The sequence below is a fragment of the Clupea harengus genome, chromosome 14 (assembly GCF_900700415.2).
Source record: "Clupea harengus chromosome 14, Ch_v2.0.2, whole genome shotgun sequence".
NCBI lineage: Eukaryota > Metazoa > Chordata > Actinopteri > Clupeiformes > Clupeidae > Clupea > Clupea harengus.
Window position 1 is genome coordinate 16,419,245 of NC_045165.1, and position 27,017 is coordinate 16,446,261.

At 42.8% G+C, this 27,017-nt stretch overlaps 3 protein-coding genes across 6 annotated transcripts in view; 1 reads left to right on the top strand and 2 right to left on the bottom strand.

Annotated features, from left to right (window-relative positions):
- Positions 1 to 2,301: 2,301 nt before the first annotated feature.
- Positions 2,302 to 5,037, bottom strand: LOC105908358 (protein piccolo-like). The gene is made up of 3 exons (XM_012836857.2): positions 4,950 to 5,037; positions 4,809 to 4,861; positions 2,302 to 4,731 (listed from the first exon to the last, which is right to left on the bottom strand). Exons 1-3 carry the CDS (start codon positions 4,976 to 4,978, stop codon positions 2,732 to 2,734), a joined length of 2,082 nt encoding a protein of 693 aa, XP_012692311.2. The 5' UTR covers positions 4,979 to 5,037; the 3' UTR covers positions 2,302 to 2,731.
- A 9,386-nt stretch (positions 5,038 to 14,423) lies between these two features.
- On the bottom strand, positions 14,424 to 19,064 carry LOC105908187 (KATNB1-like protein 1). The gene is made up of 10 exons (XM_012836664.3): positions 18,863 to 19,064; positions 17,638 to 17,765; positions 17,446 to 17,483; positions 17,018 to 17,291; positions 16,052 to 16,167; positions 15,694 to 15,744; positions 15,493 to 15,582; positions 15,157 to 15,261; positions 14,965 to 15,058; positions 14,424 to 14,853 (listed from the first exon to the last, which is right to left on the bottom strand). The coding sequence occupies exons 2-10, from the start codon at positions 17,749 to 17,751 to the stop codon at positions 14,821 to 14,823; spliced, it is 915 nt and encodes a 304-aa protein (XP_012692118.2). The 5' UTR covers positions 17,752 to 17,765; positions 18,863 to 19,064; the 3' UTR covers positions 14,424 to 14,820.
- Positions 18,233 to 27,017, top strand: part of acp7 (acid phosphatase 7, tartrate resistant (putative)) — an 18,386-nt gene continuing 9,601 nt past the window's right edge. The window contains exons 1-7 of one of the 4 annotated variants that reach the window (XM_031579796.2): positions 18,234 to 18,511; positions 19,978 to 20,094; positions 20,608 to 20,741; positions 21,844 to 22,044; positions 22,241 to 22,423; positions 23,067 to 23,092; positions 24,301 to 24,398. In XM_031579796.2, coding sequence (XP_031435656.1) covers positions 20,630 to 20,741; positions 21,844 to 22,044; positions 22,241 to 22,423; positions 23,067 to 23,092; positions 24,301 to 24,398 — 620 coding nt within the window. In that variant the 5' untranslated portion in view covers positions 18,234 to 18,511; positions 19,978 to 20,094; positions 20,608 to 20,629. Of the gene's footprint in view, positions 18,512 to 19,977; positions 20,095 to 20,327; positions 20,468 to 20,509; positions 20,742 to 21,843; positions 22,045 to 22,240; positions 22,424 to 23,066; positions 23,093 to 24,300; positions 24,399 to 27,017 lie in introns of those variants that run through there. The other 3 variants (XM_012836719.3, XM_042709694.1, XM_042709693.1) reach the window with 3 other exon arrangements.

Below are 27,017 nucleotides of genomic sequence, written 5' to 3' on the forward strand. Positions count from 1 at the left end.
CAACATACCCATTCTCCTTCTCAATACTCTTTCGGTCACTTCGTGCGACACAGCACACATGCTAACATCTAAGGGTGGTTAATGTTCTGGTCTTATTTTCAGTTTTTCCCAATGGTTGTTTCGTTTGTTATTAGAAAATGTAACTGATAAGCGTCACACGGAGATGTGCTTGCTAGCTCACCAATTTTGGGGGAGACGTCAATTACTAATGAGCAGCGGCATACCCTCTTGCTAGACTTAACTTTCCGAACAGGATAATTACACTTCTTGTGAACAGTCAAACACCTGTTAACATTTGCTTCCATTGTGTAGTTTTCTTAAGTGTATAGAGGGTATATTCATAATTTATGCTTAACTCTTTTGGGGACGTGAACAAATAACTTGATTGCCCCCCACCCTCATAGCTGCTCAGCACACCTCACTGAAACAGAAGGATGTGTTGACATACTACTTTATAGGCAAAATATCTGTGAAGTCACACTGTCAAGATTCATTACAGTCTGAGGGGTTCTAGCGGAGATTTGACAAAGTATGACACAAGGTGGCATAATGGTGTTAGAGTGAAAGATCAAATATGTATGGCCTCAAACATCTGTAAAGAGTTAGGAAAAGGCAAAGATACATTGTTCTTCCTCAAACCCAATATCTTGCTTTTATCCAAGTTAGTCATGCATTTTCACATTTGTATCATGCTTTGACAACCACTGAGCCACATGCAACCAGATGCCTATACAACTACTCCACAACTGAAACGGTCAAGCTAGCTAGAATGGATATCAATCATACATCAGGACCACCTTCATTTCAATATGGTAGTAGAGTGTGATTTAAACTTAAAAGCAGCAATTCTACAAAAAAAAAAAGTTAATCAGGGGTACCTATATGATTTAATGGAAGGCTAAAATGGTATTAAACTCACATAACTAAACAGAAGCACCCATCTCAAGTAACAACTTTGTAATAGGCCCCTAGATATTGTTCATGGTTCTTCAAGCACATTTTAATGCCATTAGAATATCATTCCAAATGCTTGTAGTCAAGGTTTGGCTGAGATGGTTGATAGGCACTTGCCCACAAAATAAAGCTGGCACATGCTGAATGGCCTTGCTACAGCCAGTATAAAGTTATTGATGAGCACAAATGCCAACACAGATGGTGAGGGGAGCAACTGTCCTTGTAGCAGACTGTATTGCTCCTCTTGCAACACACTAAATTAAGTCCTACATCTTTCAAAACCTTCTCAGCTAAACAGTTAACCATTATGAACCTACGAGGTTAAACAGCTCAAACTGAAGGATTACCAGCTGAAAGGATGCCCATAAATATTGGAGACCCAAAACCTCCCTCACCCACCCCTTCAGGCATTTCCTAGTGGAGGTGATCCCTTATTGCATAGCAATTTGAAAAGTAAAATGGCCTACTGGCAAGACAGAAGGAACACTATTAGAAGTGAAAGCTAATGCAGATTTAAATACTTGCATTAGCAATGCATGAACCAATAGGGGTTCCAATAAATTACCTTGGCCATTGTCAAAAAGTAGCAGAGACACCAAATATTATTAAATATATTTATTGAAGTTTCGTTTCAAGGAACATCGAGAAACAAGAAAAGGCACAGTTAAAACATGAGAACATTTGTATCTTCTTGCAACCTTTTAATTAAGTTCATTGAAACAGGGCTTACTTTCATTCAAACGCTGCATACTCCAGGCCTAAATCAGGAAAAGCCAAGAAGGTAAACAGCACTTCCATCAACACTAAAGCTATTAAAAGAGTACTTCATACAAACATACCTTTAGCCCCTAGTCTGAGCAAGACCTGAGTTGAAGTTGCCTGAAGCAGTTCCATGAGAGAAACTATAGCCACCGTACAGCGGTGTGCTAGCGTCTGGAGAGGTCTTGGGAAATTGACCTTGTTGCCGACTGCTCTGGACTGGATTACGTGGATATGACGGCCCCTGAATTGAGTCAGACTGAGACGTAACCTCAGGCCTAGAGCCACTTTACTTGCAGGAAACTGCCAGGAGCTGGCTCATAAAATTGCGCTGTACAGGGCCAACACTGCTTTTGGGCAGTGTTGGGCCTGCTGCTCTGACGACTCTGGCGTTCTCTCTGTGCAGGATGGTCTCTAGTCTGGGTTGTGGTGGAAGTCAGAGGGCTCCACTCAGGCATAGAGTACTGAGGATTGTAGGAAACATTAGGGGGACGTCGTTGCCAGCTCTGGACTGACTTAGCAGGAGCTGCTGGGTTCCTGGTGCCATCAGTGTGTTGGGCCACAGAACTTGCTGAAAATGTAGTCTGGGAGGGCTGGTAGTTACCCTGTGCTGGTCTGGAGGTCTGCTCGTTTTGCTCAGGTTTAGCAGATGGACGTCCACTAAACACTGAAGGAGTGTGCCAGCTCTGGACTGGCTTAGCAGGAGCTGCTGGTTTCCTGGTACCAGTGTGTTGGGCCACAGAACTTGCTGAAAATGTAGTCTGGGAGTCTGCCGTCTCGGCTCAGGCGCTGCAAATGGACAACCACTAGAAACTGGAGTGGACGGTCGATGCCAGCTCTGGACTAGCTTAGCAGGAGCTGCTGGTTTCCTGGTGCCATCAGTGTGTTGGGCCATAGAACTTGCTTAAAATGTAGTCTTAGAGGGCTGGTAGTTACCCTGTGCTGGTCTGGAGGTCTGCTCGTTTTGCTCAGGTTTAGCAGATGGACGTCCTCTAAACACTGAAGGAGTGTGCCAGCTCTAGACTGGCTTAGCAGGACCTGCTGGTTTCCTGGTGCCATCAGTCTGTTGGGCCATAGAACTTGCTGAAAATCTAGTCTGGGAGGGCTGGTAGTTAGTCTGTGCTGGTCTGGAGGTCTGCCGTCTCTGCTCAGGCGCTGCAAATGGACAACCACTAGAAACTGGAGTGGACAGTCGATGCCAGCTCTGGACTGGCTTAGCAGGAGCTGCTGGTTTTCTGGTGCCATCAGTCTGTTGGGCCACAGAACTTGCTGAAAATGTAGTCTGGGAGGGCTGGTAGTTAGTCTGTGCTGGTCTAGAGGTCTGCTGGTGCTGCTCAGGCGCTGCAAATGGACGCCAACTAGAAACTGAAGAAGTGTGCCAGCTCTGGACTGGTTTAGCAGGAGCTGCTGGTTTCCTGGTGCCATCAGTCTGTTGGGCCACAGAACTGCCTGAAAATCTTATTTGGGAGGACTGGTAGTTACCCTGTGCTGGTCTGGAGGTCTGTTCGTTTTGCTTAGGTTTAGCAGATGGATCGCCTCTAAACACTGAAGGATTGTGCCAGCTCTGGACTGGCTTAGCAGGAGCTGCTGGTTTCCTGGTGTCATCAGTCTGTTGGGCCACAGAACTGTCTGAAAATCTAATCTGGGAGGGCTGGTAGTTACCCTGTGCTGGTCTGGAGGTCTGCTCGTTTTGCTCAGGTTTAGCAGATGGATCGCCTCTAAACACTGAAGGATTGTGCCAGCTCTGGACTGGCTTAGCAGGAGCTGCTGGTTTCCTGGTGTCATCAGTCTGTTGGGCCACAGAACTGTCTGAAAATCTAATCTGGGAGGGCTGGTAGTTACCCTGTGCTGGTCTGGAGGTCTGCTCGTTTTGCTCAGGTTTAGCAGATGGATGTCCTCTAAATACTGAAGGATTGTGCCAGCTCTGGACTGGCTTAGCAGGAGCTGCTGGTTTCCTGGTGCCATCAGTCTGTTGGGCCACAGAACTGTCTGAAAATCTAATCTGGGAGGGCTGGTAGTTACCCTGTGCTGGTCTGGAGGTCTGCTCGTTTTGCTCAGGTTTAGCAGATGGATGTCCTCTAAATACTGAAGGATTGTGCCAGCTCTGGACTGGCTTAGCAGGAGCTGCTGGTTTCCTGGTGCCATCAGTCTGTTGGGCCACAGAACTGTCTGAAAATCTAATCTGGGAGGGCTGGTAGTTACCCTGTGCTGGTCTGGAGGTCTGCTCGTTTTGCTCAGGTTTAGCAGATGGATGTTCTCTAAACACTGAAGGATTGTGCCAGCTCTGGACTGGCTTAGCAGGAGCTGCTGGTTTCCTGGTGCCATCAGTCTGTTGGGCCACAGAACTGTCTGAAAATCTAATCTGGGAGGGCTGGTAGTTACCCTGTGCTGGTCTGGAGGTCTGCTCGTTTTGCTCAGGTTTAGCAGATGGATGTTCTCTAAACACTGAAGGATTGTGCCAGCTCTGGACTGGCTTAGCAGGAGCTGCTGGTTTCCTAGTGTCATCAGTCTGTTGGGCCACAGAACTGTCTGAAAATCTAATCTGGGAGGGCTGGTAGTTATCCTGTGCTGGTCTGGAGGTCTGCTCGTTTTGCTCAGGTTTAGCAGATGGATGTCCTCTAAATACTGAAGGATTGTGCCAGCTCTGGACTGGCTTAGCAGGAGCTGCTGGTTTACTGGTGCCATCAGTCTGTTGGGCCACAGAACTTGCCGACAATCTAATCTGGGAGGGCTGGTAGTTACCCTGTGCTGGTCTAGAGGTCTGCTGTGGATTTGCAAATGGATGACCACTAGAAACTGCAGGGGACGGTCGATTCCAGCGCTGGACTAGAGCTAGCTTCCAAAGACTGTCAGTGTTCTGACCAGCGCTTGGAGAGAATATAATGTGGGAGGGCTGGTAGTGAACCTGTCTGGAGGTTTGCTCATTTTCCACTTGTTCACCAGAACTGCCAAAGTCAAAGTACTGGTCATTTGGACCACTGCCTCCACTTGTGGAGCCAGGGGACTCCAGATGACACCCTAAATAAAGGATTACACAGGTTAGAAGGGATAAAAGCCAAGTCAACATTTCCACTTAAAAAAGTGAAAGCGCTTACCATTTGCAATTCTGACATCATGGAAAGCAATGACCAGAACCAGCAAAGTCAGCCTGAAAAACAAAGCAAAGCATCAACAGACAAGTTGGCAGTATTGGAAAGTGGACATCAATTACAAAGACACAGCCCATAAAAACATACCAAAGTTGCATTCTAGTGAAACCACACATCCTGCATGGGTGCTGCTGGCCAACTCAGCACTATGGTCAACAAGACAAAAACCAGAGAGTCTAACTGTGAAGCAATGGTGGAGGCAGCTCTTATCTGGGAAGCAATTTGTACCAACCAATCACAGACTGATCATTAAATCCACATCAGCTGCTCGTGAAGCCAACAGCGAATGCTCGACTAGTTGGGGTATTTTTTAGGATTGGTACTTGAGTTTTTCCTTATTTCTAGAAAAGAAAACCAGACTCTAGTTTTTCAACTGAAATAAGGAATTCAAAATAGTAAACGATTGTCAGCATGATTATGACAAATGTCTACTTATTCATAACACCTTCAATTTTAAAACCTTTTAAAGTTATTTTCAGTTACTTAATTTTGTCCCTTTAAAGGAGCTGTCGTTATACAGCACATAAGATATCAAGGACTTCAAATCAAATGTGAATTATATTATAGGCCTGTGTAGCCTAAATATCACCGTAGAGGCAACAAATAACCATTGGGGTTGTTACAAATTGTACCTACATTGACAAAGGTCTAAATTTAAATTAATTATTCATCATCATTGTTTGTTATTACATTAATTCCAAAATAAATCGAGTACAGTAGAATACAACTTGTTATGGTGCAAAGCGTTGAATTGATTTAGGCCTGCTTTATGTCAATGTATGTGGAAATTGCAGACAATATGGACCTAGATAGAAGGCATACCATACTACAGCTGTTGAAATCTGCCGTATCAGCAAATCCTGTTAACAAGGTGTGATCATTTGCTGCACCCTACATGGCTAAGGGCCTCGTTCTCGACCCAGGACATGGAAACGGCCAAAAAACTTGCCTGGCACAACAGGCAAGGTAGCTATCTGGTGCCATTCGTCAACACTGGCATTAGACATGCTCCCCACTTTTCGGCTGCTACACTGGGTAAAATCTGTAGGTCTATAGACAACAAGAGCCCAAAACACAGTGTCCATATTACTGTCGTACCTTGTAGAGCTGGGGGACATGTCAGGCATGCTGGATAGGGGGGAGCTTGGGAAGGAGATATGGGCTAAAATCTGACTATATTATGGGCACCAGCAGCTGCTTCAGGAGCATGGTGTCAGAACCCCTGGCAGCATTTTGCCAGCGTCCCTCCACCGCCGACAACTCTGACCACGGCATCAAAACCCCTGAGCCAGGCAGCCTTTTACCACCAGAGCTCCCGGCTTTACCAGGGCCGCTCCACCGCCTGAAGCGCGAAAAGAAGCAGGTCTAGGCTGCTCACCCTCAGACAATGGGTGTGGGCCAGGGTTGGAGTTCACTACTGGCCCCTGAAAAATGTGTGTAGCTCCTCTATCAGACAGAGTCACAATCCAGCTAGGTTGCAAGCACATCGGTACCCCTACGTTTGCTCCCTCTCTGTTATGTTCACACCCACAAAAAAACAGTCAATGTTAAACACCAATGTTAAAGTCAAGCACACGATGTCAGAAGCACAAACTATGCCCCTCAAGCATCAGGTCTCAGCTTCATAAACCCTCAGCTTACCCAGGGCAAGGTTTCAACGCAACAGCCTCCCTCTTTGTCTCCATGTCTGGTGTGTGCACCAAATCTAAGCCCAGCAACTCTGGACACAGTGGCCAGCTCTTCCTCTCTACTGCCACTAGAGAGCGCCATTGCTTCACAAACAAATCAGGTCAACAGCTTAACCTCTGATGCCAACCTGTGGCAATGCATGTACAACTACACCCTGGGTATTGCAAACGATATTCGGACATTACAATTTTCCAGAAAACCACCCTGGTTTTAGGATGTGTTTATGTCCCATGTCCCAGAGAGGTCAGCCTTGGGTTAGAGTTAGCGGTCAGCCTTGGGTTAGAGTTAGTGTTAGCAGTCAGCCTCTGCACTGAGGGAGGAAATACAGCCTTTTACCCCCAACTCCTAACTGGATGGCCTGGAGACAGTCGGGGAGGAGAGAATGCGAGGAGGCTGGACTGTTTTTATTTTTATTTTTATTTTTGTTGTTTGTTTGATTCCTATTCCTATTCTTATTTTTGTTGTATGTCTGATTCCTATTCACTTCATAAATCTTGCTGCTATGACACCTGAATTTCCCTAACGGGATTAATAAAAGTTTATCTTATCTTATCTTATCAGAATTGTCCCGGCAGCAGAAAAAACAGTCAGGCTTTTACAGCCACAATTTTTTTGAACAAGGGCTGTGGTGTGCGAGCCCTCAACAATTACTTACGTCAATATACGTACATTCAAAATGGTAACACATTGTCAGGAGTTAACCTCCATACGCCAAAGATACTGCTTTACTACGGTGGATATCAAAGATGCCTTTTCAAAGCACACAGACAGCTTCTCCACTTTGCTTTTGAAGGCATGGCATACGAATATCAGTCCCTTCCCTTCAGCCTTACGCTAGCAGACACAAGCTCTGTTCTGTCACATTGTTCAGCTAGGCTTTACTGTAAACAATGCATTACATTCTTGGTGCTGATGTTGGACTCCCTGTCCAACAGAGCTTCCCTGATGAAAGAAAGAGTCCAGACCTTCATTTCCTGTCTGTCTCTCTTCCGAAGAGGGCACAAAGTTCATTTCCGCAACTGTCTTCGCCTACTCTGCCTCATGGCCTCTACGATTGCTGTCATTCCCCCTCGGCATGCTGCAGTTGAGGGACTTTCAGAGATGGGTACTTGAACTCCCTCTTTGTCCCTCACGCAACTATCACCATATGAGACGAGTCTCAATAACACAGCCTTGTGTCTCTGCCCTGCGCAGCTGGTAGGCTCCCAATGTCCTCACCACGGTTGTCCCCTTGGGCAACGCTGTGGAACACAAGGTGGTGGTGACAATAGATGTAGGTGCACTGACAGGTTGTGGAGCTGTTTTCGAGGGATGAACAGCCCACAGTCTATTTCACGTGAACCGTTTATGGCACTTCTCTTCCTTAAACATTTCCTGTCATGTCTGAGGGGCTCTAAAGTTCTGGCGGCCACAGACAACACCACAGTGGTTGCCAACCTAAGTCGTCATGGTAACACCGGCTCCCGGAGACTCCCGGAGGCTTTTGGAGACGGCACCCTCTGTCCCTAAGAAACATATGAAAAATTGATTTGGGATTGGTAGGTAGAGTCCTATGGGGCGCCGTTTGTAAAATGTTGCACGTTCGAAAATCCTACTCAGTTTTGCTACATTTAGCATTTTCATATGGAAAAAAAGCACGACAATATTCAAATGTCACTTTTTCAAGCATTTAGAGAGAAATTCATGTAAATTCATGCGATAACTTTTCCAAGGATAATTTTCGATGTTATATATAAATGTTAAATATAAGTGTTAAATGTAAATGTTAAATGTAAATACAAATATCAAATGCTAAATGTAAATGTTAAATGTAAATGTTAAATGTAAATGTTCAGTCTACATGTCAGACTTGACGACAGAACATTACAATATTTACGGTAATTCATAGCTTTCAGTCACGTGACTACAATGGATACCTTGCAGGCAACAGAACAGCTGAACAGCACTCGAAGATGTCTACCAACAGTGGACATCTTCGTGCAGTGCAGCCTACTCAATTACGATCGCCATCAAACACATATCATACCATAATAGCCAGACAGAGATATCTAAAAAAAAAAAATACGTTTTGGGAACCTGTTATCCCTTTACTGCACCCGCTGATATTTTTATTTCTATAATGTCATTAAAGTCCCTGCCTTAGCTCGTTTGGAGATATTTACATCTATAATAGAAAATCCCTCCCCCTACACACCTCCAAAACTGAAAGCCTACAAAAGCACGGATAGTAATTTAATTTTCAGAAGGGGATGGGTTCATAACGATGTCGTCTGGAAGGTGAAAACTAATAAACATCTTCATTATCAGAGCAAAGATGATTGCCATTTAATAGCTAGCTACCAGCTAGCGAGCTACATGCTGTTAGCTAGCAGCCTTTAGCCTACCCAACGCTGTTCTTTATCATTTGACACAATTTCCTGGTTAACACAAGTACAACCACCTGGTCTGGCAAATGACAACTGAAATTATCTTCCCAAGTATTTTCTACTGGCATTGTAGTATTACCAGTTGGATGACAAAATACAGTAGCCTAGCCTACTTGCTTAGGTACTAGTCGCAATCTCAGAGCAGAAACCGGGTAATCCAATTTTAATCGTGTTGATGCTTTGTTTCTTGACTTTATTTCTTGATCTATTCCCGTTTTAGGTAGTTATTCCGATAAATGAGGCGACCAAAACAGGGTTACTGCTTTTATTGCAAGTGTAACCTGCATTGTGTTTGCTGCTCTTTAAGGACTGGGACACTCAGGATGGCTGAAGATGTTCTTTATTGCTGGACTGCACAATGGGTCATCAAATATATATAACAATCAGTGTGGGCATTATCTGGTCCGCCTGCAGCAGTTATCTTTTCTTCTGCCATATTAATAACAGTGTGTTTTAATTCATAACTTATTACTAATATATACACAACATACAATTTCGAACAAACTTCATTCAACAGTTAATCACGCGGAACAGCGCTTATCCCATGGTAGACACTCCACTCTTGTGGTGATAAAAAGGTACTGCATGTAGCATGCAACATGACGTTAACTGGCTAGTCATTCTAAAGCGGGGATGATAGCCACGGCACCAGTATGCTAACAGTAAAATAACAATTTTACGACAGGAGACATAAACTTAAAATCAAAACAACAAATCGAATTTGTTGCCTGCACAATGGGTCATCAAATATATATAACAATCAGTGTGGGCATTATCTGGTCCGCCTAGACAAAATACATATGAACATTACAAATTCCATTAGACAACCGCCAACGTGCTTGAAGGTCAAACGAAAATAGAAAATCAAATAAAACTTAAACTACAATTCTAAATATCATAAAAATGTGATTTATATGATTGCTTATTTACAAAACAAAGATAGACATTTAATTGGCACTTGTAATACAAATATATAAGGAATTATTCTAATGTCTTTTATGCAACCACTTTTTGCCCAACCTACCTGCAGCAGTTATCTTTTCTTCTGCTGCAAGGCAGGATATGCTACTAACTTGTGAACAATATTTCAAAATAAGAGTCTTGACCCAATGACGCAGGATTTAACAACCGCTACCAAGAACTTTATATACAACTCCGTTACACAAGCTCCAAAAATAAGGCTACTTTACTGCGCGTCTGAGAAAAGTTGACTCAGAAGACGTCTACAGCTGGCAACAACGTGGATGGGTTTTAATGCGATAAAAACACAATCCGGGCTTGTCTCCTCGCCGATTTGAACAGCCAACCGAGCAACAACTGTCTGGCATTTTACTACCTAAGTCAGACCATTTTAAAGCGGAGATATCTTGAATGAAAGATGGTCAGTTCCTGTATACGTTCCAGTGGTAGACACAGCTGTGAGTGTATTTCTTGCCCGCAAGCTGGTAATTCTGACGTGACGTGAAAACTATGAAAGCCAATTACTGTAAATATTGTAAGGTTCAGTCTTCAAATCGGACATCTAGACTGAACATTTAACATTTACATTTACATTTAACATTTACATTTAACATTTAACATTTAACATTTAACATTTAGCATTTACATTTAACATTTACATTTAACATTTATATATAACATCGAACATTTACGTTTATATTTAACATTTACATTTACATTTAACATTTACATTTATATTTAACATTTACATTTAGATGAAACATTTATATTATTCAACAACTTTGTGTTACTGCCAAACATTATCCTTGGAAAAGTTATTGCATGAATTTACATGAATATCTCTCTAAATGTTTGAAAAAGTGACATTTGAATATTGTCGTGCTTTTTTCCCCATATGATAATGCTAATTGTACCAAAACTGAGCAGGATTTTAGAACGTGCGATATTTTACAAACGGCGCCCCATAGAGTCCCACGTCGATCTATTCTCCCCGCAAAAAAACGCGCAGTAACGGCTGTTTTGTAGCGTGCAGGGGTACTGTAGTGTGCAGGGGTATTGTAGCGTGCAGGGGTACTGTAGCATGCAGGGGTACTGACTGTAGTGTGCAGGGGTACTGACTGAAGTGTGCAGGGGTACTGACTGTAGCATTCAGGGGTGTTGTAGAGTGCAGGGGTATTGCAGTGCTTCTGTGAATGACGAGACTGTAAATAGTGATTAATGTGTGATTATCATTCTGGACTCTGCCTCGCTTTTGTTTCTAATGTTAGTGTGAGTACCTGATATAATTTAAGGCCATGTGTTGTGGTAATTTAGTGTGTCAGTATATCCCCGCTTCTGTTAGTGTATCTATCTACCATCATGGTGTGTGCCATGTCTGTAGAAGATTTCCCTTGTGTTCAAAGCATTTCATGTCCATTCATTGACCGATGTACGGCATTCTCAGGATCATGCAGTGTATAGGATACAGGTCCTTGCCACTCACCCAGAGATGCTTGTGTCTACCTCCATTCATCCTGCCCATTTTGCCATAGGAATGTAGCGAAGAGTGCGGTCAAAGCTTTTCTTTGGCAGTAATGCAGTTTATTCAGACGTAGGTGAACTGACACGAAATAGTGGATAGACTCTGGGTCTTATACACTGTTGCCTACAGTTTACAGGATAAGGGTAGACACAGACACTAATACTTTAGGAAACCATATGAGTCATCCCACATAACACACAGACTCCCAATTGCTAACAGAAGACACACACTGACCTTAACGTAAGAGGGGAACACAGATACACTCTTAATTCGAACATTACACGTAATATCACACATTACACCCTACAGCTACTACACGCTTGGAATTATGGGCAAGTCACTCAAGTCGCTCCGAAAAAGCCTGGGAAAGCTTGGGTCGCTGCCGCTATGGTGAAGGAGGGCAAAGCCCCTTCCACATTAAGGGATTATCTAGCGGCTTGTCCCGTGTGTCAAGTAGGTTTCAATGGTGTGTCATCAGGTGCACATTGGCTACGTTTTCTAAGTGGAGTACTGCGCCTCAGGTCGGCCTTGCGGTCTTTAGTCTCACAGTGGGATCTTCCCCTGGTGCTGGCTAATCTCTGTGATACCCTTTTGAGCCTTTACACGGAGTGGATATGAGATTCCTCTCATCTAAATTGGGTTTCTTTTTGGCTCCTGTAATACCTAAATGAGTGGGTGAACTGCACAAAATCTCAGTGAGCCCCCCTATGCACTCAGTTCACCACAGATGATTCTAAGGTTATTCTACGGACCCTGCCTTTCATGTCTGCAGCTAGCAATTCAGTGCATATCGAGCTAGCTTTTGCCCCACCGTTTACCTTTGATGAGGAATAGACATTGACTTATGTCCACTATGGGCTTCACATACTTGTATGAACAGGACAAGGGATTTGACTAATTGTTTGTATGCTTTGCACTTCCCACACGGAGTCGGCCTTTGTCAAAGCATTGTCTTTCACAGTGGATTGTGCAGGCTGTAAAATTTGCCACAGGTGTGCGACCACTGTACACGCAGCATGTCCACCTCTTGGGCATTATTTCATGGCTTACACATAAAGCAGATCTGTTTAGCTGCTGATTGGGCCAGTTCTCATACATCCATACGCTTTTATCGTTAAGATGTTACCGTTGTTTGCTAAGTGTGTTTTGCGATCAAGGCCTAGTGGCAAGTAAGCACAATGTTCGCCTAGGCCCTAGGGGATTTCACTGGGCGATTTTTAGCTCTTCACATTCCGGGACCTTTTCTATATCACCATATGTGAGTTGTGTCCAGGATGGACTACCGAACGGGCCTACCGGGCCCAGGCCCAAGGGCCCATGAGCTCAGTGGGCCCCTAAGCCAGAGCCTCTGCGTGAAGTCGCTGTTATGTATCTCTTAGTTGTGGTTGAAAGAGGTGTATTTTGTTAATTTGCTGTTGGCTTTACTTGAGCGTACCTGCGCTGTGTTAGAAAATGTGCATGTGCGCCAGGGGCATAACTATAGACAATGCAGCCAGCGCGGGTTCATAGGCAAAGGAGGCCCTGCCTCATTACTTTTCTCGGACATATGACTGTTAGAGTGTCCCTAGTTTAATGCGACTGTGATCAACGAGGATTTTGTTTTGGAATCATTATTACACCTTATGTTATATATGCCCTCAAAATGGCAAACCTGTCTCTGTCATGGTTTTCATCATTTTTTGGGGGAAATCGTCTTTAGCAATCTATAGCACAATTATATGCTTATCCTACATAAACTATAGAAACTATAAAAAAACTATTCAATCTTTATTTATCAATATTTTCTGGTGATGCATGATTTGCTTTTTCAATGGACAGGGTAGCCAGCCCATTCAGCCTTTCCTGCCCCAAGCTGCACCTCAGGTAGATCTTAATGAGTTTCAATTTAGAAAAGGATCACTCGGCTGTTGCCCTGTCACATGTAATGTCAGAAACAATAGCAGGGCAGTGCACACCTCAACGAAGGTGGATATTACGGAGTAGACTTTGACCTGTCTTCTTTCCCAATACAATAGCCGAAGGGGGGGGGGGGGGGGGGGGGGGTCTTTGACATGTCCAGGCCCAGGGGCCCATGGTTTCATAATCCGTCCATGGTTGTGTCTCACGAAGTGACCCGAAAGAGAATCTCCGGTTTCTTTAAAACCTTGTTTCCCCTGAGGGAACAGAGTGAGACACAGCCCAGGGTAGTCCCAGAATGCAGGCTAGTTATGAAAGCAACTTGCCCTGACGGTGCCAACGGTGGGCAGTGGGTTATGTAGCTCATGACTAAGTTAGAGTTAGGCTCTTCCCCTGCCCAGTCGTTGCCTGCCTAAAGGCTTGATTGTAGGTGTTTCAGCGATGTTGGCTATGTTCAGACTGCAAGCAAATCGGATTTGTTTCTCAAATCAGATCCTCTGAAATGACTGCCCACGCTGTTATTTGCAAGTGATCAGATCAGATTTGTGAGTCTGGACATTACCGACCTATCTGCATGGGTTGCTGGGGTAACGGCGTAGGGGTCAGCTTTGCCTGTACAGACGCCAGTAGACAATTTATTTCGGCATCTGTCCTCGTAAGAGGGGAACACGGTTACACTCTTGGGTCGCTGCCACTATGCCGGGATCTATTCTGTGGGCCTTTCCATCTGTCCACGGCCTGTTGTTCTACATGGTGTCATTTCGACAATCCTCCATAGCACTTTCAAACAGTAAAGAAGCAATGAATCAATCTATGCAAGTTCTTTGGCGATTTCCTTTCAATCTGTTCTTTGGCTCTTTGCAGCATGAATTCCAGCACTCCTGTCAACCTATTTTGCCGTTGCCGTTGTGGGGTGCGATAAGAGTGATGCAAAAGACACTCTAAAAATCTGATTTGGTTGATCAGAGCTGATCTGTAGAAATGCAATTGGAATTGCAAATATCAGATTTCATGTGTTTTTTTCCTGTCTAGACTTTCAAAAATCTCAGAGAATCAACTGGACTCTTGTTTTTTAAAACTTTTTTATTACTTTATTAGCAAGTTATAATTCACATTAACATATTTATCTTGTGTCTCACATTTAAATACCTTTCAAGTCGTTTTTCACTGATTTTGATGCTAGTCACCCATTCAGTATACTATGACACCATGACATTATTGATAAATATAGGCTACTATTTGGATTCATGATGTGTCATGTCTGAGTCAACAGAAAGGCATAATTACAAAATATAATTCTTAGTCACAATAACAATAACATTCACAATCAGTCAGCTACTCAGATTCTTTCGAAGCAAAAGTCAAGTGTATTCTGGTTAAATTAGGTTTGACAACCGCTGGGTGATGTGAATTCACGTCTGCAGTCGTGTGAGGTTTGGTTCGAGCCACCTCTGCATCAGCATCGTCAAGGCAATTGAAACAAGCATGCCTGTACACTCTGAAAAGGAAATTGTGCAAGCTTGATATTGCTGAAATGACTCCACTTTTCCAGTTATTTCCAATTATTCCAATAAGACAAATGAGCACAGACTGTAACCACGGTTCTTACCTTTGCTATTTTACCGGTTCTTCCTGAGAGTGAACAGCAATGGGACGCTTGTTCCCGCAGATCTTGTAGTTGGTGCTTTATGATATAGATATTTCTGTGAAGAGAGGTTCGAGGATAGGCTTAATGTTAAACATATGTTCTGACACACTTAATGTGTGGTATGACAATATAAATCTTCACTGAAACACGTACCTATCAGAACAATATGTGTCACATGCTTGATCATCCTGTCCCGTTAATTGTGGCCACCATTTGTTCAGGACAGATTGCACCCAGCTCCAACCCACCATCAGGTAACTACAAGAAAATGAAATATATGTTGATGGAGAAAGATTAAGTCTTCAGGACAGGGTAGTTAACAGTGCTGTAATATATTATTGTTAATAATATCTATATTCCTGCATTACAAATTGTAGGCTATATATTGTATAAAAAGGACAATAATAATAGTGATAATACTATGTAATAGTGAAAGAAGCTGTGTCATCAGCCCTTTTCCCTGCTTTACTGAATATGATCAACACTCACTCTTCAAATGGACTCCTGAGGGCACTCTTCACCAAAGGTAGGAGATCCACACAGTAGCCAATGGTGATGTCTGATGACTCATCTTGAAGGCTGAAAGCAATGAGGGGAGAGGAATATGAGACAAGACAAACACAGTCAGTGGAGACTAGGCATTTATATATATAATGAAGAAAACTCGTACAATATTACAAAAAACATCACCGTTTTGTTATCATGGGTAGGCAGTCGACGAGCAAGCTTGTGTCTTCAAGCCTACAAGAGAACAAGGGATGTTTGAACGTGCATCATTAGGAAATACATCTTTGTCCTATGTACCTCTGCATGAACAACCACATTATATGCAATGTTTAAATAAACCACAGTTTTGCATTTTTCCAAGTTCAAAGCAACCAAACATCACCGAGGTTGCCCGTCTGAGACAAGTTAGGGTACAGGGTTTTATTAACCTCAACAAAAAAACTGAAGAAGCTGAGATTCAACCATATCAGTTGCTGGTCAACCACTCTTTGAGCCAAAAGTGACAGGCATAACAGCTATAGTTTCCCTCAGTTTAGTTTACCTTAATAAATATGTCAGTAATTCCCCAGCACCTTTTCTCCACAAACTGGATGCTAACTTGAGCTGCAGGTGTCTTCCAGAAAGCACTTGCATCATCATCCTGTGGTCTTGAGACAACTGGGAAGTAAAAGAGTGTAAAGTACAGCGAGTAAGAAGACAATCACTAAAAATTGGCTGAAAGCAGACATGCCACACTGTAAGCAATGGTTGTCTATAATTGAGGAAATCCAGGGGATGGAAAAGTTAACATACAAGCTGAAACTGAGTTATTTGTAAGGAACTGGGGAAAATTGCTACAAAATAAAACAGATGTAGACATGCCTGGATAATAAAATAAAATATAAATACAAATTATATTATATATTATACATTAAAGAAGGTCTCCTCCTGTTATAGGCCTGGTTCACCCCACCCCTTTGTATTTATTTTTGTATTTCTTTCTTTTTAAATTATTTTCTTTCTGTTTCCTTATTTCCCCATGTGTGTTTTTACCACATTCCTGTTATTGTCTGCACAATATGTTTGTGTGTCTAACTATCAATAAACACAAAGTTAAAAAAAAAAAAAGAGTGTAAAGAACGGAAAAGCACCACAGCCATCCTACCAGCTTCCTGAAACAATGTCAGAGTCACTGGCTTGGGTGCATGATAACTGCAGCTTAGCAATATAGTAAGCGATGCCATGCTGTGAAAGCTTTACTCCCATTTTTGCTTAGAGTATAGAACTAAGTAGTGAAAAGCCTGGATGGCTAGCGGGAACAACAGGTGTGTTTACCTGCCCTTCATATGACCATATACCATCAAAATGTATGTGAAGATCATACAAAAACTAGTTACTCACAAAAACATACCTCATAAAGTAGTACATTTCGTATATAGTGTTATAGGTATAGGTATAGGTATAGTATAGTATAGTATAGGTTTCTGGGTTTCTGACTATAACTAAAAGTATAGTAAAGGTTTCTGACCTCTTTGAAGTAGTCTCCATACTTGGAGATTTCTTCAGTCTTCATCTTGGGCTCTTGATCCCCCCGCTGCGGTGTCCCCCAGAGCTCTTGCATGTCCTCAGGATGGTCCTCGTCCCTGCTGCTGTTGCTGCCGTCCGTGTCCAGGTGCTTCCCTGTCGAGTGAGACTTCCTCCGACCCCCTGAGCTGACGGTGAGCGGGTGGTGGGTCTTCCTCTTGCAGGACACCACTCGTTTCACTCTCCCCAAGTGGTTCCCAGAGCGGCCCGGTGATTGTCTTATGGGCAGAGAGACGACAAGAGGTTCAGACAAGTCGTCGCCTTATTAATCACACAACATTAGAAGGAAGGAATGATCTTTTGTTATGTAATGTCTGCTGTGTGTGTGATAAGCTTGAGATAAGGTTAACTGTTTCTTGATGGACGTCTCACCTCTTCTTGTTTGTGTCCTCTTTTTTACAAAACTCCACCTGGAAACCCAACAAATAATTACCAACATTAGTTAGATCAGCTAAAACCATGCTTTTCTGTATCATTAATCGTCTTAATTAACCCTAATGATACTGGAAAATCCATGGAAAAAAATGTTGCCTCATAGGACAACTGACGTGATCTCATTCTTGCCTCCACGTGTTTAGCAGCAGAGAATCTTATCCTGTAGATATGAGCCTCGTTGGATAAAACCTCTTCAGGGCTCTGGTATCCCCCCTCTTCATCATCGTGGTCTTCAGAGGACATTGTAAACGACAACCCTGCTGGGGTAAAGTGACAGTGGTGCTGAGTAGGCCTACTGTTAAAAACAGGGTAGCATTGCATATCAGTACACCTTCAGCCAGTAACTAAAAGCTTTACACAGTTTTGACCATGACACCTTGGTGCAGCCTTGGAAGGTTGGCAGTGTTGGTGGTGTAAATAAAATCCAAATTCCAGATCGCACAGAACCCGCATTTCACAGTAGACTGTGCAGGACTTGTTTAGTGCAGTCACACTCTTGTGCAAATGCCTGTCATTCTAATCTCAGCTTATTCCAGTCTTTTCAGCTTCTGAATATTATACTGTATTATAATCACAACAATGTCGCCACAGAAATAAAAGAGTTACCAAAATCAGTACAAAATAATTCTGCCAAGGTTCCCACAACACATCGTTTCAATGGCCAATTGCATATTGTGTATATGGCCCTTTTACAATTACATTTTACCCAGAATGCTCTTGCTACTGCCTTTTCACACTTCCTTGTTAGGATCAAAACAACGCTTCTCTCTCGTTGTACCGTTTGCAATTATACGCACACAATCATATTAGTATTGTTTTAAGGAAAGTTTGCTTAAACACTTCTAACTGTAGGCCTACATCACAGTAGGTTACAGCATCATCGTAGCATAGTTGTTTTGAATAGCCTATAGCCCTATTAACAGCAAACACTTTGCAGATAATCGTGTTGTCGCCTCGGTATATTGATCGATGGGGCAATTAGGTTCGTAATATCATAAAAAAGGTAAGCAATTACAGAAGTTGAAATAGCTGAAATGACATCGTTGTAAATAAATAACACGGACTGTGGTTAGTTTCGACTCGATGTTAGCGTCTGCGTGCGTCCTATCTTCCGACCCAAGTTGGCTGGTTAACTCACCTGACTGCCTAATTCATAAGTTTGTCACGCTACATTGTTTTTAATCAGACAGGCTCTAGTTACGTTAAGAGATATTAATTTACTTTATTACACGCCTATGTCAGTAGGCGACATGGGCATATGAACTACGCTCACCAGGTTGCATTGGATATTAGTGACATCGGTTGATAATGTTAAGAGGAAATAGTCTCAACAGTAAGTTAAAACACGGCCTACCTTAAGAACTTGTCGCCTAGGTTAATTCATTATTGGTTCGTTATTTTCAACATATCGATTTGCATTTTTCCTCCGTAAAACAGTTGACAAGAACAAGTGAGAGAAGTTTCTATATTAATTAAATTAATTGAATATCGCATGATCTTAGTGCGAGAGATTCTGTTCAGTAGTGTTGGTCCATGCAAGTCCTGTCTTGTTTGCTTGCCCAGTCACAACTTATATGATCAGACTCATCATCATCAGCAGAAACACTGACTTAATTGCATGCACAACAGAGGCCATTTTAATTATGTCAAATAAGTACTAAAAAGCTTATATCTTGTGGGTGGTAACCTCATTTTTTTTCAATCATAATTAAATAGCCCTACTAAGAGTGGTATCACGATCAAAATCAGCAAGTTTTCATATTCAATTGAAAGGTGAATGGTTGCTGTGTTTGATTGCTTTTGGTGAGAGATGTGTAAAGTAGCCTGCAATTAGTGAGTTGTCAAGGGGAGACCAATGAGCCTACCATTCACCCACTACACTAGGTAAACAGGAAAGTAACAACGATGGGTTAGAAAGATGAAAATGTACTGTGTAGTCTTTTAAACAAAACAAAACAATAATTGTCGTTGCACTCTCTTTTATAACAATTTTAATGTATTGTATTTATTTAACCTCTGGCCTTTGTGTGACATTAGAGTAGCACCCAGCCTAGGCCGACGTATAAGTGGTAAAAAGGGAACCGGTGCATTTGCACCTCGGGTCGCTGTTTTAGTCAATGGTATACCTATGGTGGTGTTAGAAAAGTATTCAAACTGAGACTGATTTTTGAAATTATGATAACAAAAATGGATAAGTTGTTTGAAAAAAATCCCCCTGCTATACTTAAAATTCCATTTTATTTCATGGAATGTTGAAATAAACCACTGATTGCAAAATACGTCCTAGAGGAAAATCTTCATCTTCATAACTGGATGTATGTGGTGCAATGCCCTTAGATTTGCTGTAAAGAGTTAATAAATTGCCAGATATTTTACTACCAAACTGATTGACTATTATAAGTCAATATTAGTCAATACTATTATATAAAAAAACATCATATGATTTTATGGATGTCTCATATGACTCAGGTTTAGCAGGAAGGTCATTGCATGGTCAACAGCATGCAAGGATCTGCAGGGACACAACAGCCCAAGTCAAAAGCCATCTAGAACAATCAACATCCATACATTCTGTATACCCACCAGGTAAGGAGATAACAAAGTACTAGCCGATTTCATAAAGATGTTTGAATGGATATCTATTGGCTATTGATTTCTAATTACACAATGATGGACCATGCAGGAATATCATTCAAGGCATTATGAAGCAAAATCTCATAAATAGCTACATTTGATTGAGTTTAATTGTAAACAAAAAAAGGTTGGTAAGAAAGTTACAAAAACAAATCACAAGGTTGACTTCTGCCTTGGAGAAGTTTTTGCTGAGCGCATGAAATGTTTCTGCAGTATTTGCACATCTGTGGTTTTGTTTGAGCGCCGTGCTGTGCCGTCTTCTCTGTTGGAGGGCAGAGTCCAGTGGAGGTTTTTTCTTTATTATTTATTTTTATCTTCGAATCAGGTGATGTTTGTGTGATAGCAATTGTGTTATATTGGAATGAAATACCAGTTGCAAAAGTCACAGGGCAAGACCAGACAAGCATTTTTTTATGATCACTTCTACTTTTTCCTCTCTTCCCATTTCTCTTTATACCAATCCAGGAGTGTATGAGTCTCCTCAAGCATGGAGATGGGAGCTTTTGCAGCTATCGTTGTTTTCTGTGGGTTGATGCCTCTGGCTTTTGGTGTACCCCCTACTTGGAAACAGCCTGAACAGGTGCACTTATCCTATGCAGGTAAATAAATGTGAATTCACATTGTTCCATGGCCTGTGTTCAACTAGATTAGAAGTAGGATCAATTATATCTGTCAATTAATAACCCAAATAACATAACTAGAATGTCATTCCAGAAGGTGTTATTGAAGATGCTGGATGTCGAATAATCTGAAGCATTGCTCCTGTTCAGTTAGACTCGTTAGTCAGACTTTAATCATAGACATTTGTAGCTTGTTATGTTACTTTGTTGATGTCTGTATACAGAGTGTGGTAGAGAGTAGTATTTTGGTCAGCAGAGGGATGTTGCGTCTCGTCTCAAAAACACTAACCCTAAGACCACCCTGGTGTATTTACAGTATGTAACTGGGAGAGCTGTAAACTAATGTGGAGAAAGCAAAGCCCCCCAGTGGAGTTTTTGTGAACAGCAAGCATAAGAGGTTAGGTGGTGAGAGGTACCACTAGCAATGATTTTGCTGCCATCTAGAGAAAAAATGAGGAAATAGATTAGTTTTTTGTTTCTGCAGTGCCCCCACAACCCAGTTGTTGCCAACAGAAACAGTTATTTGTATTATCGGCATATCAGTATGGGCGGTCGTTATTATTAGATATTTGTGTTATTTGTGACAACCATCCAGTCTGTGATGTGTGACGTGTGTGATCTTTGATGTGTGAAATCATTAAACTGCAGTGGCGTCATCTTCCATCGGCAGGCTGTCTGCTCTCTGGTGGATCACCGGCCTCAAGGGGCTGTGTTGCTGTGTTTAGTTTTTTTGTCCAGTGTCTTAGTGTCTCTCTGGAGGCTAATTGAGACTGCTGCTGCTCTCTCTCTCTCTCTCTCTCTCTCTCTCTCTCTCTCTCTCTCTCTCTCTCTCGCTCTCTCTCTCTCTCTTCACTTCATTTCTCATATCATTTATTTGGTGATATGTGATATGTGGTTCTCTTTCCATGGTGTGGGTGCAGCCGGGGTATGGCCACATGGCAGCCTTTCTAGGTGTCGTTGATCCAAAAGATGGTTCAGTAAAGTCTCTCTCTCTCTCTCCCTCTCTCTCTCTCTCTCTCTCTCTCTCTCTCTCTCCCCCCCCTCTCTCTCTCTTTATCTCCCCCCCTCTCTCCCTCCTCAGGGGTCCCAGGCTCCATGGTAGTCACCTGGACCACCTTCAGCGAGGCAGACAGCGTGGTGGAGTACAGTATCTGGGCAGGGAAGCTCTTTGAGCTGACAGCGAAGGGCCAGGCCACGCTTTTTATGGATGGAGGCTCAGAGAAGAGGAAGCTTTTCATCCACAGAGTCACGCTGACAGACCTGAAACCTGCTGTTTCCTATGGTACTCATGTCCATACAAGGAAATACTCATTTTTTTTTTTTTTGGTAAAAAAGTTATTTAAGTAGTTGTCTGTTCATCTATTTTTTTGTCTAAACCTATCTAGCTATACTCTATCCTTGCTTGACGGTTTGTTTAGCATTTAAAAAAATGTCGATGTGTGTGTGTTAACATGTGTGCGCGTGTGTGCCCCTTCTAGTGTACCACTGTGGTAGTGACTCTGGCTGGAGCGACATCTTCTACTTCACGGCACTGAAGGAGGGTGTGGGGTGGAGCCCGCGGTTCGCCCTGTTTGGGGACTTGGGTAACGACAACCCCCAGTCTCTGGCCCGTCTGCAGAAGGACACCCAGATCAGGATGTATGACGCCATCCTGCACATCGGTAAGACCCCAGCCACATGTAGAGTAGGCTTAAGGTTGGCCAGTGACACAGGTTCTGTTCTTTTGACTCCTTACTCCTTTACAGTTTGGACTTTGAGATGAAAATGAATCCATGACGATGGAGTTAAAATTCCAACCATCCTCTTGTGTTTTATATTCACACTAGGTGAAATGTACATAAATGACAGTCGCTCTCATACATACATGACATTTATCCCAATACCTATGAACTGGTATAAATTATGAATATGTTTTAAGAATTTCATCAAGGCCATATTAGATACTGTATCAACAGTTGTGTTAAAGGTGCAGTCTGCGATTCCTTTCTCCTCGCAATGCTTTATCAGTATGTTCAGTGTTTGCGCAAAAAAAACCTGGTATTTGTACACAGTCCTGGCTCTGTAAATGGGAAACAAACAACCGAACCGAGCCATAAACAATCCCAACACGGGATTCAACACGCCAATCAACACGGTGCTTCTGGAGCACGGAAGGGAGGGGTGTAAATTGATTGGCTGTTTAGCTAAAATATCAACAAACCTTCGCGAACTGCATCTTTAAACATTGCTGTGTACTGATGGTTGAAACTTAATTATATCTGTTGTTATATTATTTTGTTGTTAAGTTATTTTTCTGTGTTATAGGGGATTTTGCCTATGACATGGAAGAGGTAATGCATTTTAATTGTGTTAACATCTTTTGGAGTAGGTTGCCGAAGGGCTTGCATGTGTTAACATATCCTGTTTTTCTAAACACCTGATTAACATTCTACAAGCTGGCTAAAAAACATGCCTCTCAAACCAGATGTGTGCTGGCAGCAAAACTATTTTAAGTTTGTCTATAAATAAGGTTTCTTTTAGACCAAATGTTCAAATAGTTGCATGGTGCTTCATTAAAGATGTTGATCCCCATTACCAAACAAGGCATAACAACTTGTGGTATATATTTGGGATGTATTTCTGAACGGTTACATATGCTATGACCATCTACAGGGCTATTTGAAAGTGACGTTTGATGTTGATGCTCTTAATGCCTTCGTATTTCCTTTTTTGCATTTTTTGCCACTGAAATCGGCCTCTAGGGATGTAATTGGTGCGCAAAGTCAAAGCTAAGACCGGATGTGCCGTTTAAATATACCCCTATAAGGAAGGGAAACATCCAGCACTCTGTGATCAGACGACCGCGAGACTTTAATCGTCCCAGTACAACCAGTACTCGGAGTCAGAGTGCCAGTCCTCATTCCTCTGTTGCCTGAACCTTATAAATAGAAAAACAGAGCAGGAAAGAAACCTGTCTAGAAAGTCATTAGAGGCAAGAAAAGCTTGCATGGTATGTGTGTGGATGTGTATATGCTGTGTTTTATGCCTCAATCACGGCCATTATAGTATTTGTGAAATGACTGGTTCTGGTTTCGTCTGGGCTGGTTGGTATGTAGATGGGGCATTCTTGTTAGTAGCCTGGAAAATTGATTAGCTGAAATGACAAGCCCGGGCCTCGGACAAAATCGCGCCGTTCCTTCGCGCTCCCTCTCCATCTTCCACTGTCATTACAGGGTTTTCCTTGCCTTTACAATCTGTCTCATTAAATTAAAATCAAACGGATATATGGCTTATATTATTATCAGTGATGAATAGTCATAGAAGGCGCCATTTATTCTGTCAACATCGCTTTATGCGAGATTGAACTATTCCATAACCCCAGCCGACATCAAGACAGTTTCGAAAAGCCCTGTAGCTCAGATGAAATGACAGAAGACATGGCCATAGCTATTACCCATCTGGATACATAGGTCAATATTCACTTATCACTGAGCAAGCAGAATCTGCTGTATTTAGATTGTCAGTACTCTGATCCATCAAAACTGGGCGTCTGTTGCAGGATAACGCACGGATCGGGGACCAGTTCATGCGTCAGGTGGAGTCGATCGCAGCCTACGTACCGTACATGACCTGTCCTGGCAATCACGAGAATGCCTAGTAAGTACCACAGCCATAAACGACAGGTTTGGCAGATACGCCAAGTTATTGTGCCTTTATCAGAGTTGGAAAGAAAAAGAATTATTGCCCACCCTAGTTGCCTTTGCCCTCTTAAAGTTATAGATAGATAGATAGATAGATGGATACTTTATTAATCCCGAAGGAAATTTAGGTCATCCAGTAGCTTATACACTTAACTTAACTCACAAACATACATACACAAATCACAGTAGAAAAACAATACACATAGGGAAAAACATGCTCACAGGGAGTGGGGTGTATACAGATATTATACAGATATTACAGTGTGCATTGATTGTGTCAGTGTTGATGTCCACAAGGAAAGTAGTGCAAAGAGTGCAGAGAGATAGTGTTCATGTGCTTGTGTGGATAGTGCAAAGATAGAGTACTTGTGCTTGTGTGTGTGAGGATAGTGCAAAGTGATATAAATAGTAAAGACTGTGCAATGGGCTAGTATAGCCAGTAAAAGAGTAAAAAGATAAAAAAGATGGACAGTGGGATGGAAAAATTAAGAGCTGAGAAGAGGAGGGGAGACTGAGGAAGACTCATGCAGAGAAGTCCATCTCCCTCCCCCTCCCCTTCTGTGTGGCATTAAAAAGCTGGATGGCCCTGGGGACAAAGGACTTTCTCAGCCTGTCCGATGAGCATGACAGTGACAGGAGTCTGCCACTGAAAATGCTCCTCTGTCCGTTAATAGTACTGTGAAGTGGGTGGTGGTCATTGTCCAAGATGGTCAGCAGCCTACTCAATGTCCTTTTCTCCGCCACTGATGTTAGGCAGTCCAGTTCCATGCCAACAACAGCTCCTGCCCTTCTCACCAGCCTGTCTAGTCGCCCTGCATCCCTCTTCTTCATGCTGCCTCCCCAGCACACCACAGCATAAAAAAGGACACTGGCAACAACAGACTGGTAAAACATGCGCAGGAGTTTGTTGCAGACATTGAAAGACCTCAGCCTCCTAAGTTATATGTGATCAGGACTGCAGTCATGAACAACAGGTCTGGTAGAAACATGAAAACAGGTTTAAAAACAGGAGTACAAACTGAGTTAATGTGCCCCCATCAAAGTTAGAAGTAAGATTAATTGGCACCCACTCCACTTGCTTCTGTCCTTAAGTAAGGTGGATAAAACTGTGAAATAAGATCGTATGAACTTCACAAATATGGCCACTTCTCACGACTGCTGTCGGCTTGGAAAAGGGCAGCAGAAAGAGTATCTACCTGAGTATGGGGAAACATGTCTGCCCTCACAGTCAGGTTCAGTTGAAATGGACTTAGGAGGCAACTTAAGTGTGTCCCTCAGCAGTCTCCCTGGAGAGTTGCACTAGTATGACTCCATACACCTATTGAGTCCTGAATCCATAGACGTACAATTTGGAGGGGGTAATTTTGGATGATTGACCCTAGCCCACGCCCCTGTTCAGCGCTGAAATTCCCTGTTTCTCACTCTGGAATCCCCCTTCTCTGTCTCTGACCTTTTTTTTGCTCACACACACACACACACACACACACACACACACACACACACACACACACACACACACACACACACACACACACACACACACGCACGCACACACAGCATACGAAAACCGGTCTGACTGTCACTTCACCCCGCCGCGCTCCAGGACAATTACAGATGACAGGGTTTATCCAGCACCTAAACACTGGGTGCAGGGCTCTGTCTACAGCCCCGCTCTCTGCTCCCCGTCACCCGCGCTCTCTCTCACGGCCCCGCCATTCTTCTGCACACATTCCTGCACACATTCAGGCCTCGACGCTCCGCTAAGTGTGTTATTGAAGGGTGCTTGGTGGGAGTTGAATGTGTACTCCATGATTGAGGGAGCCGGCCGTTTAGGTACACCCCCCCCCCCCTTAACGTGTCCCCATTCTTCCTAGCCCTCTGCTGTGTGTGTGTGTGTGTGTGTGTGTGTGTGTGTGTGTGTGTCTGGCGAGGAATTGAAAAAAAACAACACAGGTTTCAGTTACAGGAGTATCTTTGCTTTTTAGCACTCTTCAGAATATTTCTGCTTTGCTAATTCATTTGGTTGTGTTAGTTAGTGTTTGTTGTGTTAGTTAGTGTTTGTTGTTTGTGATCAGACAGTAGCCATTTTAGTCCGTTATCCCCCAATCTGGCCACCAAGCGAGAACTGCTGTCATTTAAACAGATCCTGAGTCTCCAAAATAAACAAATAAACAGATCCTGAGTCTCCAGAATAAACAAATAAACAGATCCCGAGTCTCCAGAATAAACACATAAACAGATCCTGAGTCTCCAGAATAAACACATAAAGGATTTGGACAGATCTGATGGCACTGCAAATCCTGTGAAACGCTCCTTCAGGGCAACAGGTTTACTTGCGTACACAAAAACAAATCATTGACATCACGCTGCATCTTTCTTTCATAAACTAAATGACAGCCATCCCCTGCAGAGGCCACGAGTGGGGTTAGTTATGAAAGGTGAAAACATTTCCCAAGATAAATTATTTTGTGCGGTTTAAAATGTGTGTGTGTGTGTGTGTGTCAGCCCATGTGCACTGGGAACTGAACTCTGTCTCCTGTGTCCATCGTGTGTGTGAATGTGTGTGTATGCATAA